General features: G+C 47.1%; 1 protein-coding gene across 1 annotated transcript in view; it reads right to left on the reverse strand.

The window, feature by feature from the left end:
* Positions 1–1,495: 1,495 nt before the first annotated feature.
* The window catches only part of TTC9 (tetratricopeptide repeat domain 9), a 33,032-nt gene continuing 21,658 nt past the window's right edge, over positions 1,496–12,869 (reverse strand). The window contains exons 2-3 of the mRNA XM_074998872.1: positions 9,870–10,052; positions 1,496–3,086 (exon numbers count right to left, since the gene is read on the reverse strand). Of these exons, the coding sequence (XP_074854973.1) occupies positions 3,007–3,086; positions 9,870–10,052 (263 nt within the window). The 3' untranslated portion in view covers positions 1,496–3,006. The remainder of the gene's footprint in view (positions 3,087–9,869; positions 10,053–12,869) is intronic.

Genomic DNA, 12,869 nt, shown 5'->3' on the forward strand with positions numbered 1-12,869 from the left:
AGGAAAGCCTCCAGCTCTGGGCCAGCCCAGGATGGGGCCTACCTCTTGGAGCCCCAGGGAGGATCCTGGGACCCCTAAGGCTGCTCCCTTGAGGGCCCAGGGAGGCTTGGGCGGGTGCGGGGGGGGGGGGGGGGGGCTGGCATTTTGCCACATCTGGGCCGCTAGCCGAAGGTGTGGGGGTAGGGGGTGTTCAGCATGCTGCCTGGCTGCTCCCATGCTCTCAGCTTCCTGCCACAGGGTTCCCTGGACTCACTGTGGCTTTAAGAAGGGCAGGCACTAAGAACCATAGAGCGCTGATTGCTGGGGCCAGGCTGTTGACAGAAGGCCCCCATGAATGTCCAGACTGGCTGTTTGTTGACAGCTCTCTCTCTCTCTCAACAGAGGCGTTTCGTCTCGTGGCGAGCAGGGTACAGCTGTTGACAAAAGTGCTTAGTTCTGTCAACTTACCATCACCAGAATGTGCTTTGCAAGCTGGACGTGCCGCGGCAGTTGTCTACCAAACAACCATTTTGTGGAGAAAACCCTGCAGTCTAGTCATAGCCTGTGTGTGTGTGGCAGGAGGATGCTTGCACCTCACCTTGCTAGCTCAAACTCAGGTTGGGAATAGGTCAGAAGGGATCTAAAGTGGTGCCATTCGTTAAAAGGGGCAGGTCCAGTACCCTGCCCCACAGATACTCTTTCTGTGCTTCCCTGGAGCACCTATGGGGGGGACCACAATGGGCTGTCCTCCTCTCCCTGTATATTAGTCCAGATGGTGCCCTGAGCACCCCTCATGCAGTTGTGGCTTTCACTCGGCTGGCTGCATGTGCACTGGCTGTTGTCCCCCAGCTGTCGCTATGGAAGGGAGCAGTGTACAGCACAACTGATCTGGAAAATGGGCCCCAGTATCCCAAACCCAGTCCCTGGTGCCTCAATGGTCACATTGCATTTTCTGGGTAAAGGACTTGGAGGTTCAGTGTAGCTAAATGTCCAAAACAGTTGAACCGTATCCCTCAGGAAAGCACCCATCTGCATACCCCTAGGCTGTCCTCTCAAAGTTAATACCTGAGCTGCCTGCCCATCTCTAGGCTGGAGTCACTGCCACCAACATCCTAAGTCCAGTCTCAGGGTCAACTAGTGAGAGAAGTTCTTTAGATGACCACACTGAACCTCAGTGAATACCCAGTAATAGAGAGAGCCAGAAGGCTGTTTGGCTAAGCAGCTGGAAGGGCATACAGTGCTTTAGAAGGCAATGTCTCTGCCCCCAGGAGCTTATACTAATTCCTCCACAGGCCCAGTGCTATCTGGGTGCAAAAAGGACATCTGCACACACACCCCCCGCCCCGCAAAATAATCAAGGGCCCCCAAACCCCCAAAGTCCAAAATACATACCATATCTACAGCCCCCATTCTTTACATACACTATAAGTGAACAAAATATGGACACTAGTCAAATTTTACTTTTTAAAACTCTTAAAATCTGAGATTTCCCAAGGTTCAAACTAGCCCCTGGGCTCCTAGAAGGTTGTTGGTTTTAAATAGGGCTATTGAGCGTCTCCAAAATATTCATTTGTTGCCCCGGTGATGGGGCCCCTCCAAACAGCCCTGATTGTCAATGCCCACAGTGAAATCTGTGTACTACAGCTCAAGCCCCGGAGCTTCATAGGGCATAGAAAGTGGCAGCATGTGTGCAGTGTATACAGGAGTAGGTAAAGGGTGGCTTCCCCGGGCATGCGTGTTCACATCACTAAGGACCCTCCTCCTTGGCAGTTTCAGCAAACAGACCAAGAGGCCATGGTGATGGAACTTCCTGTGGACCTCCCAAAGGTGAGCTGAGAGGGAACGTGGGGAAGTTTGGGTTGATGTTAACTGTTCTTTGAAGAACTAGCTCTTCAGGCTCCAGCCTGGCCAACCCTGCACTTTTCACCAGAGTTCATTTCCCTCTATGGAAAGAACGCAGGAAGCACCAACCCATACCATGCTGCAACTTCAAATCAGTCTGCTAATAACACTTAGCACTTTACATTACTGTACTGTTACTTACAACATTAACTTGTAAATCCTCACAACACCCCTGTGAGGTAGGGAAGTGCTATTGTCCCCATTGTACACATGGGGAAACTCAGGCACAGAGAAGAAAAGTGACTTGCCTGATGCCACAGAGCAAGGCATTGGCAAAACTGAGATAAAAAGGTAGGTGTCCCTAGCGCTCAGCCTCATGCTTACTTCTCTGGACCACGTTGCCTCCCTGGAGATTTGGAACCCAGGAATCCCTTCTAAAATTAGTGTGTGGAATTATTGACCATTCACAATTTTTTATTGGCAGATAACTTTTTCACAGTTTAATCCCCGTACTGTACAGTGCACTCACACCCTTCAGAATTCCACAGCACTCTCAGAACCCACAGCCCCAGCATTGGGGCTGCTGCTTGGGAGAATTAATAGGTACTCTGTGCTTTTGTTAAAGGATGTTTGGACTGGGCTTAACTGGCATTGGTTCTGAAGTCTGTGAACTCCTACGGGAGCCTTAAAACCCAGTGCCAGAGAGGAAGGCACAGGCTGGAGAACTGGTGAAAGGGGCCCACCTGAAGTGGCCTACATTTCTCTTAGTTTTCTGGCTCTGTAGAATTCCAGTGACAGCTACCATCAGTTCCAGTTCAGTTCAGGATCAGCCTGGCTCCAGTGTGTTGGTTGGTCGGTCACAGCCTCAGAGATGTTTCCTTTAGTGCAGAATTGCAGCAAGCCGTCAGCTCAAGGCCAATGATGTGCCTCTCAACACTCCCTCCAAACTTTTGCCACTGTCCCAGAATCAGGCAGGCTGCAGCCATCATGCTCTCCCACTGAGGGGACTGGGTTATGCCCCCCTGTGCTGGCAAGCAGACAAACCCAGAGTCCAAGTCTCTTCTTTTAAAACTGGGATTAAATTAAGAGCGCTGGAGGGAGAGATGGGGATGGGGTGAAGCAAATAGACAAATCCACCTAATCTGGGAAGGAAATGTCCCCTTTGTCACTGAAGCAGGTTCCTTTTTACAAGGCTTCTTTCTCCCTCTGGGAACATCTGCTAAGCTTCATCTCTGTCAGCTGGATATACCGTATGACATTGGTATCTGCAGAGAAAGAGGACACGCGCTCTCAGTGATTACAACTTCCAGTGAGGAACTTACAGGCACCACACACACGCCTCTTGATATTAGTCACGTCTCTTTTTTAATAATTCTGCATGTGAAGTTACTGGACCTAGGAAATTCCCACTCCCACCAGAAAGATCCTCTGGTCCAGTACTGTTTTATGTGTGGAACAGAAATCTTGCTCTTTATCCCTGCTCTTAAAATCTCTGGCAAGATCTTGACCTGAATAGTGTAACCTTCTCCTTTCCCACCTACCTTTTGCCTTCTCCCCTATCCAATAGATGAAAGTCATCATCTCCTGCTGCTTTCTGATAAAGTTCTCTGTACAGTAAACCCTCGATTTTTGGGACCCCGAGTTAGTGGACTTTGGGGAACAACAGACATCCACCAGCCCTCGCCCCCTCTGTTGTTCTCAAAGTCCGCTTAATCAGCGCCCATAAAATCCTAAATCCTACCCCCCACCCTCCCCAAAAAAGAGAGGCCAGAGGTGCGGTGCGTACACAGGCAGAACACTCACATACATGTCCACCCCTGGGAGGAAGGGCGCATGGTGGCAGCAGGAGTGGCTCCACATCGGGCAGCTTCAGCCACACATTGGGGCTGCTCTGGCTGCGCAGTGGGTCCAGCAGCTCCAGCCGTGGCAGCGGGCTCCAGCGGCTCCTCCAGCAGCAGTGGTTCCAGTGAGTCAGGGGCTTGCTTGTGGGTGTGGGCGGGCAGCCGGCGGCTGGGGGAGCCTGGCAGGAGGGTCGACGACAGTAAACCCTCATGTTTAAGGGACAGCCATCCCCTGTATTAGTCATTAAATCGAGGGTTTACTGTGCTGGCTTTCTGTCTTACAATACATCATATTCCAGCCCCTCATCTTCATTTACATGGCTCTGTACCTTCTTTCCCCCACCTACATCTCTTCTCCTACCTTTCTCAGCTCTCATATCCGGCATTCTATCATCTGGAACTCCCAAATAACCAGCATTTTAGCCATAAGTACATTTTAGTTACGTTTTCCATAAAAGTACAGCATAGTGAAAGTAACTACAAATAAATACAGCACATACAGTATAAGTTTACAAGTGTACAATACTACTGTTGTTGGTAAACACAGTACCCTGCATATGTTTGTTTCTTAATACCTAAACTTGGTTTTCTTTAGTGTTATGCATTGCTAGGCATATACCTCTATTGTCCAGAATATTTGACTATACAGCAACCTCCTAGTCCTAAGGCTGCTGTACATAAGTTTGTGTCTCCATCTCCTGATTGCTTATTTTCTGCCGTGCTGACAGTATGCCTCTTTTGGCTCACCAAATTACCTCTGTCGTCTTCAAACCCACAAATGCCTACACTTGCACGCTGTTCTTCCTGCTGCTTTGTCTATTGTGGATAGTAAGTTCTTGGGGGCAAGGAATGTGTCCTGATCTCTATTTTCACAGTACTGTTTGAGTCTAGGGTGCTGCATAGGTAACAAACAAACTCTATTCCCCTCCAATGTGCCTGGGTAACAGGACTGCTAGAGCACATATAATGCCTGTGGTTTCTAATCTCTGACCCAGCTGTGAAACCATCTGCTTGGTTGGAAGCTCCAGGACTGCTATCATGTGTGATTACTTCATAGATCAGTAAGTGGCCCACGAGCCAGACAGGGTTCACAAGGGTTAGCCCCCCAGCGAGCTGCCAGATGCTTTATTTACCTCCACAGGTACAACTGCTCGCAGTTGGCCACAGTGCACCATTCCCAGCCAAAGGGAGCTGTGGGAAATGGAGCAGGCCAGACTACAGTTTTCTGCAGCTCCTATTGGCCGGGAATGGTGAACCATGGACCATGGGAGCTGCAGGCAACTGTAGCTGTGAACATGCAGATAAATAATGCATCTGGTGGCCTGCCAGGGCTAACCCTGGCAATATGCATCTGGCCTGTGGGCCACTTACTGCCCATTCCAGTCCTTCCTTGAATCCCCTTGAAGTACTTGCTTCAGCAATGCCCTACAGCCTTGTAGGCAGCTGGCCTTTGCCTATCGCAGTGGTCCTCAAGTTTTTTACCTGAGATCCCGCGTTACCCCATCCACAGCTCCCGCTCCCCAGACCTGGGAGCTGAGGATGCAAATGGAGTAAGCGGGCTGAGGCCACAGCTAGGGCAGAGGCAAGTTCTGACTGGGATCCCCAGCTGGCAGGCAGGGCCCAAGGCATGGAGCTCTAAGTGCAGGGTGCATGGCTAGCTGCCTGTGACCCCAAATAGAAGGGGAAGGTCAATACCAGCTCAAACTCCTTCTCTGGCCCCTGCACCCTTATTCAAATTTCCATATACTATGCTACTTCAGGAGCTGATGGGATACAGCCAGAATGAGCACCCCTATGGCACACATTTTGCACCTTGAATGTCTGCCCAGAGATGGTGATGAGTGGTAACTGAGTAAGCATGCTCGGAAATGACACCCGTCTGGGCTTGTAGGAACCAGCTGGATGCTTGACTGAGGGGAAGAGGCAGAGTTCAGTGCATAATTGGGCAATCTGAGGCTACATCTCCCTCCAGCCTGATGGGTTAGGTAGCCAGTGACTCATGGCACAAATGCATCTACAAGGAAAATTTTTCAAATGCCTTCTCCTCCACCTCTGGAGCCAGTTGCAGAACAGGCTGTAGCAAGGTGTGTGGCAGGAGATATTCTTACGGCAGGTTACCTAGAAATATCCTAGGCAAATCATGGCATCTTCTCTCAAGCTCACACTTTTATCAGAGAAAAATATACACAGCAGTCAGTTCGGATGTGTCTGGATTGCCAAGAACTGTCGGCAAAAGATATGCAAATTGAGCAACACGTTTGTCTCTCTCCTGCCAACAGCTCTGTTGGGGGAGGCTTTCCCGATATTTGGCCCAGCCACATGAGGCCAAATGTTGGGGAAAACTCCCTTTGCTGAGACACCTTTTCTCTCTCATGGAACGAGGAAGACAGGGATGTTGGCAGAACGCTCCTGACACAGCACACTTTTGCCAGGAGATCTTCGAGCTCCAGCCAGAAGCCTGCAGTTTCGACATAGCTTTACAGAGCAAATGAGTCCCCCTCTCTCTCTCTTTTCTTGACTCAGCCTTTCCTTTGCTAGGCACTGATCACTCTGTGCATGTTTCACCTCCTTGTTTTGAAACATTTCAAAGCTTTGTATAAAGCCACTGAAGTAAACCCCTTGTGATGGGAGAATAACAACTTTACAGCTGACAAAACTTTAGACACGGAGCACCTACATGCCTTGGCCAAAGTCATATAGCAAATCATTAGCAGAGCTAGGTATGCAACCCAGACCTCTCTATTTTCAGGACCATGCTCGTCCTAGCATATAAAGGTAGCTTCTACCCAGTAAGAGAGAGCCTATTGCTTTCCGTTTGGTTTACTGACCAGGTAAAGACTAGTGGTTAATGCTCTGTGGTACTGACCTGTTTTGATTCTCAAGCCCCCCACGAGATGACAAAGAGAGAAGTGCACAGAAGGCAGACTCTGTGGCCAAGCGGCTAGAGTGCTACTGTACTCTGTTGGAAAACTGAGTTTTATTCCCAGTCTTTTTCTTTGGTGCAAAACAAATAAGCTACAGAGGCCCTGCTCCTTCTAACTCTTGGCCTTCTATGTGACCAGAAGGTCAGCTCAAGTCTCTTCCTTAGTCCCAATTTCTATATGCCGTTACTAGAAAGAGCTAGGGATGGGCAGAGGTTGAACAACAAATATGGTTGGGTGACGAGTCCTCTGAAAACAAAGAGGTTTCAAAGTAAGATAGATAATTGGCTGCCTCTGGGTTCAAACCAGTTTAAACTTTACTAGGGGCTTTTACTAGCTCTGATCAGAGAGTTTATGAAAAGCTGCAGATAAGTTTTTACATCATTAAAGGAGACTCTCCTTTCCCTTTCCTAATTGTCTGCTCTAATGAGGAGAGTTACACAATTTTATTTTACTCTTTTCAGCTCTGTTAGCGATTGCTGTTAGTGACTGCAGTGGGAGTGTAGAGGAAAAGCCAATCCCAGCTCTACTAACCTCTAACAGAGAATAAATAGCCTTAAAGGATCCACTGTACTGGCAGGCCAGCCCCCCTCTGGTACCGAATTCCTGCTTGAAATTTAAAAATTCTCCTTCCTCAGGGAGAGTAGTTTTCCAGTGATTTTTCTCTCTTAATCACTCCTTGGCTATGTCTACACTAGCCCCAAACTTCGAAATGGCCACTCAAATGGCCATTTCGAAGTTTACTAATGAAGTGCTGAAATGCATATTCAGTGCTTCATTAGCATGCGGGCGGCCACGGCACTTCGAAGTAGGCGGGGTCCTTTCAAAAAGGAGCCCCGTTGGGCCGAGCTGCGCGGCGGCGAGCTGCATCAATTTCGAAGTCCCCTTATTCCCCATGAACAGATGGGAATAAGGGGACTTTGAAGTAGGCGGGGTACTTTTGAAAAGGAGCCCCGTCGGGACGAGCCGCGTCAATTTTGAAGCGCCACAGCCGCCCGCATGCTAATGAAGCACTGAATATGCATTTCAGTGCTTCATCATTAGTAAACTTCGAAATGGCCATGCAAATTTGGGGCTAGTGTAGACACGGCCCTTACGAGAGAACCACACTGCGCAGAACAAGCTCGTCCTAATACCCAAAGTGCTTTACGACAAGGGACATTAAGTGACTTATCAAAGATCATGTAGTGAACTGTGGCAGAGTCAGTTTTAGAAATCACCCGATTCACATTACTGTGCTTTACTAAACCACCCCTCCCACTTTTCCATGCACTCTCCAGATTATTCCCCTCTCCCCTTCTGCATCCCTCAACTTTCAATAAACAGCCACAGAACAGAATAATGCCCTGAAATGTCGTAGTAACTGTACATAATACTAGAGAGGAACCAGGCTGCAAAGTGCTGGGTCAGAGCTGTCCTTCCTGTGAATTAAGGGCAGTTTGGATCATTCCCTAAGTATTGCTGTGGTACTTGAGGCCGCTGCTGTTGAATATTTCAGTATTTCTTGTAAAGAGATGGGAGCAACCAAACCATGTAACGCTGCTGAGAATAAATAGCAGGGGGAAACGGATTCAGATAAAATAAGGACTGACTGGAAACTACTCTGAACCCAGACAGGACTAGGATAGGATAACTTTTTATCTGAGCTCCTCCATTTATTTATTTATGGATAAGTCTCTGTGGTTCTTGGCTCTAACTAAAATTGAAAGCAGGAAGTGAAGGCTGTCCATTAAGATAGTTAATGTGCTTAGTGGCATAGTTTAGCCTGAGCAAGAGGTACATGCACAGCTGTACTGGCTAAGGGCTTGACATATTCTGTCCATACATGGCAGATGGAAGCAGATGCCCCATGAAAGATTCCAGTAGTCGCTACACCTTTTCCTGCGGTGACAGTGTCTTTACTCCAGTGGGCTACATCCACACTAGAAGCATCTTTTTACAGAAGTTACTGTCAGAGATGTTCCAACAAAACTACTGTCAACAGATTGTGTCTACACATAAAAGTGGATCCATCTTTTGACATAAGGGGCCCCCCCACTCCCCCATCCAGAGCGCCTACATGGCTTTTTTTTGTTGAGTTTGTCAACAAAACACTGTGTGTAGATGCTCCACGAGTTTTGTCAGCAGAACTCTAGTGTAGAAACAGCTGGGCTGTGTCTAACTCCTTCGGGACATCAAGCACGGGCAGCTGTGCCAGCCAGCCTCCTGCTCAGGCAGCACCAGATGTAGCATTCTGCCATGGCTTTGGGCCCAGATCAATTCGCTTTCCACACTCACGATGGAGAAATCACTCTGGACTACTATGTTTGTGTAGGGCAAATATTTCCATTTCTGTCATGTTTTCCTTGGACCAATGTAACTCTCCCTTGTTTTTGCAGAACTGTTTTAAAGGAAGGGGGAGGGGGGAAAAAAAAAAAGCACCAACTCTCTGCTGGGTTTCATCACCATGCCGACATGGAAACGTGACATAAATTCTTCAAATATCTATGTCAAAGGGCAGTCAAAGCTGGCACCAGCACATCATGAATAATACAGACAGAAGGACAAAGCTCCCCTGTGTTACTAAAGCGAACAGTCCTGGGCATGTGCTCAAGAGTCTGTTTTTGTTTGGAAAATGTAAACACCACAATTGTTGTACCGCTGCCCTCTGATTTGGAGTACATTATTTCAGGGGCTAAGAAATCTTCCTGGCTGGTTTGAATATGGAGCCATCACACTGGCAGAAACCACAACAAAGTTGTTATTTGACAAACAGGAGGAAGGTTCCTCAGCAGTGACCTAACTGTTTCCCTGGTAAAACTTAAAGGAGGCCTGGTGACAACCCTGTCTCCTCCAAGATGATGGAAGGTGTGAACATCCACAACTGCAAATGGCCACCTAAATTTCCTGTAGTGAAGAAGCAGGTGAGTCATTTTCAGAGCTGGGGCCAGGGGAGGGGAGGCAGTAGGGAGACAGATGTGTCCCCCCCCGGTTTCCTTCTCCCACCTGCCAAAAGAAAAAAAAAATTGGAACCTCCTTTGCAATGGCAGCATACCAGGAAAAGCCACTATCCTCCAGGCTTTGCCACAGCCTCAGCTGCGTTCAAAAGCCAATGCCTGCAGGCAACATCACTGGAAAGTTGATGTGCCATCTATGAGTCCTTGAAAGGACATATAACAAGACACAGTAGGCCACATTCATCTCTATTGAAATTTATGCAATTAAACCAGAGATTGATTAGGATAAATGAAAGGAAGAGTTAAGGCTGGCACTTTGATAATTTTGTGGCTTTCCTTAATACCAGTACCTGTTGGCTGTCGGGACCTTGCTTCTTTCAAGTAGTCCAGTGCCTTGTTGAAGTCACCAAGGTGGTAGAATGCAACTCCTGACCGATAGAGTGCCTTGAAGTTCTCTCCTTCCTTCTTAAGCACTTTGAGGCAATATTCTTTGACTCGCTCGTAATTCACCAGCTCGGCCTGGAGCAAACATGCTGCAAAACATGAGAATGGGGAAAGAGAAGTGAACAGGAGCTGTTACATTCTTATTCCTTCACCTCCCCTCAGTCCATGGGAGGAAGATAAAGGCTGGGCTAGGGGTATGGGGCTCCACAAGGTATCCACTAAAATAGTTTAATCACCAAATCCAGCTTCTCAAAACAAATGTAAAGATTTTATTTTTGGAATTTAAGTGAGGATAAGTTGTTTCTGCAAGGGGAGCAGGGATTTAAACCCTTCCCCCTGCACAGCTGGAACCCACGTCCAATAGATTTGTGCTAGTGTCTGAGAAACAAGAACTGAAGTGACTATAAAGAGAGAAGGGAAAAAAAGAGTCCAGGCACCATAAAATACAAAATGATGATCTTGCCCCATAAAAGTAAAAAAAAAAAAAAAATTGAATCTAGTTTGTTTTAATAACTCAACGTTATCAAACAAACAGCTAAGTACTATATAAATACAAGGTTGGACAATGACCTTTAACTGCCTCTTATCTGGGAATATGTGATTAGGAATTTCTGCTTAGAGCCATGAGGCTCTACTAAAATATGGTGTTTAAATCAAAACACAGGTGGTCAGCATTCCTGCCAGATTTTTTTTTTCTGCATGTAGAATCAATGACAGCCAGAGCTGAGATTTAAAAACGACTGAAGTGTTCTAATGAAAGGGGGAGACCAAAAGCTCCCTTTATCACTATCCCAAGGACAGAAGCAGGAGCAGCAGCTGGGGAAGTGGTAGCCTGGTGACTCCTGTCCGCAGATTGGCAGACAACAATGGAGAACCCTGGAGTTCCCCCATACATCCATGCTGATAGACATTTTTCCCAACGAAATGTAAGCTTTCAGTGAAATTGAAAACTCTCAGTTGTTCATGGGGGGGAAAAAGTGTTGGTTTTTAAATGGCAGCGTTTTTTTCATTAAGCTATTTCTGACCTGAAAGTTTCAGGGACTTTTTCCCTCATGGAAGTTTTAAATTGTATAATTTTCCCTCCTGTTTCAGGAGGAACATGAATGTTGACTTCTGGAATTTCCCATGCGGAGGTAAAAATTCTGCCTGCTGAAAAATGTTCCTTCCCTCTCCTTACCCCCAGTATTCCTAACATCAGACACATCGTATGAGGAGGGAGTTCTGGAGCCCCTTTCATCCTCCTATACCGGCAGCACTGGAAGTGGGTGGAGTGGGAAATGACAAGCTCTGAAGCTTCTTCCACTAGAGTCGTGATGCCCAACACACTGGCCGCTACACACGTGGCTATTTGGCTGGTTGAGTGCGGGTTGTTGTCTTGAACAATAAATATATTTTCAAAATAAGGTGTGGCTGGTTCACTATAGCAGTAGCCACTTGCTTCAGAACTGATTGGACCCCATGGTGCTAGAGGGAGAGAGCTCCACAGAACCAGGGCATGGAAAAGCAGTTTTCAAGCCCTATCTCCGGCTGCACAGGAGGTGGGGCAATCTCCTCCAGCTGAGCAGCCAGTCTTCCTTGTCTGTGTTCAGTGCCTGCCAGCAGGGCATGCAGCCATGCAAGCCTGCTCCAGTTTAGGGTCAAATTGCATTGATGGCTAGACTAAAAGACTCCTGGGTTCTATTCCCAGTGCTACTGATTCAGCTTGCTCTGGGAAAGGCCTGTATTTTCACTTTGCCCATTGGTTAAGATGGGGGTATTAAGCATTCCCATGCCTGCTAGGATTTTATGTTTATTAAGAAGAGGCTTAATTAGCTAATGGGCCCAATCATGCAATCCTTATGTACTCAGTAAGCAATTGGCAGGAGTGTTGGCATGAGTAAGGGCTGAAGGATCAGCTCTATTATTTGGGCTTCCAGGGCTTTCTTTGAACTGATCCCTGCCATGGCCCCTTTCAAAGGCTTCTGTGCCTTTTGCTTTACTGCCTGACTGAGTTGCTACCAGTAAAGAAGAACATGGTGTGTTTCAAAGCACCTCCTCACCAACTATTGCGAGATAATGCGACTTCTCAAAAGCTCTGAGGTATTTCCTGATCCAGGCTTGTCCTTTCCTATTTGTCCAACATTGACGTTCTTGCTGTGTTCCTAATGAAGCTTGTAATGAATGTGCCTTGTTTTTCTTTATTTAAAGCTTCTTTAAAAAAATGGTTGTGTGAGTTTAGTGCTGGCTTGACAGCTCTGGAGACTGGAGTCTTCTGTTTATCCACTGAACAGCTACAGCACTGGGAGTAGCTTCCCACGGGCCCCATCTGTTCTGGAGAGACAAGTTCTCCAAGGGAGTGGAAGGGGAGTTTAGTCTCCCTGGTTCTTTCACTCCTTGATCCCTCCAGTTATAGTAAGGGAAGTGTCCTTTTAAAAATGACACACAATTTGCTCATAATATTTAAAAGATTTCATAGCCAAACTTGCTCCATTGATGAGTTTATTTGGCAGTTCTACAAACTTAATTTGTGTTCTGACAGTATATCTGGGCTCCTTCTTGTTAACATTAGCAGTAAAGATCGCGCAGTTTTCGCTAATGCATGAGGTACAGTGGAGTTGCTTTGATGAGGCTAATGAGACTGAGGCTCGTTTGTCTCAGCAAAGTGAGATCTGATAGGGATGTGCAGGAAACGGCTATGGTGAGTAAGAAGGTGCCATTCTGTCACTTTTCAACCTCTATCTCGAGGGTGTGTTCCTTACAAATATTTAGCAGCATGTCGTCTTAAACTCACTTTGCTTCACTGAGAACCATTACTTTTCTCCATAGTATAAGAGATTAGAGATGACTGGATAAAATTACTTTATAGTGCAAATCTTAAAGCTCTTAATAATACATCCTTTTTAAAAGAAAAACACACTTATCCCTGT

The sequence above is a fragment of the Carettochelys insculpta genome, chromosome 6 (assembly GCF_033958435.1).
Source record: "Carettochelys insculpta isolate YL-2023 chromosome 6, ASM3395843v1, whole genome shotgun sequence".
NCBI classification, from domain to species: Eukaryota; Metazoa; Chordata; order Testudines; family Carettochelyidae; genus Carettochelys; species Carettochelys insculpta.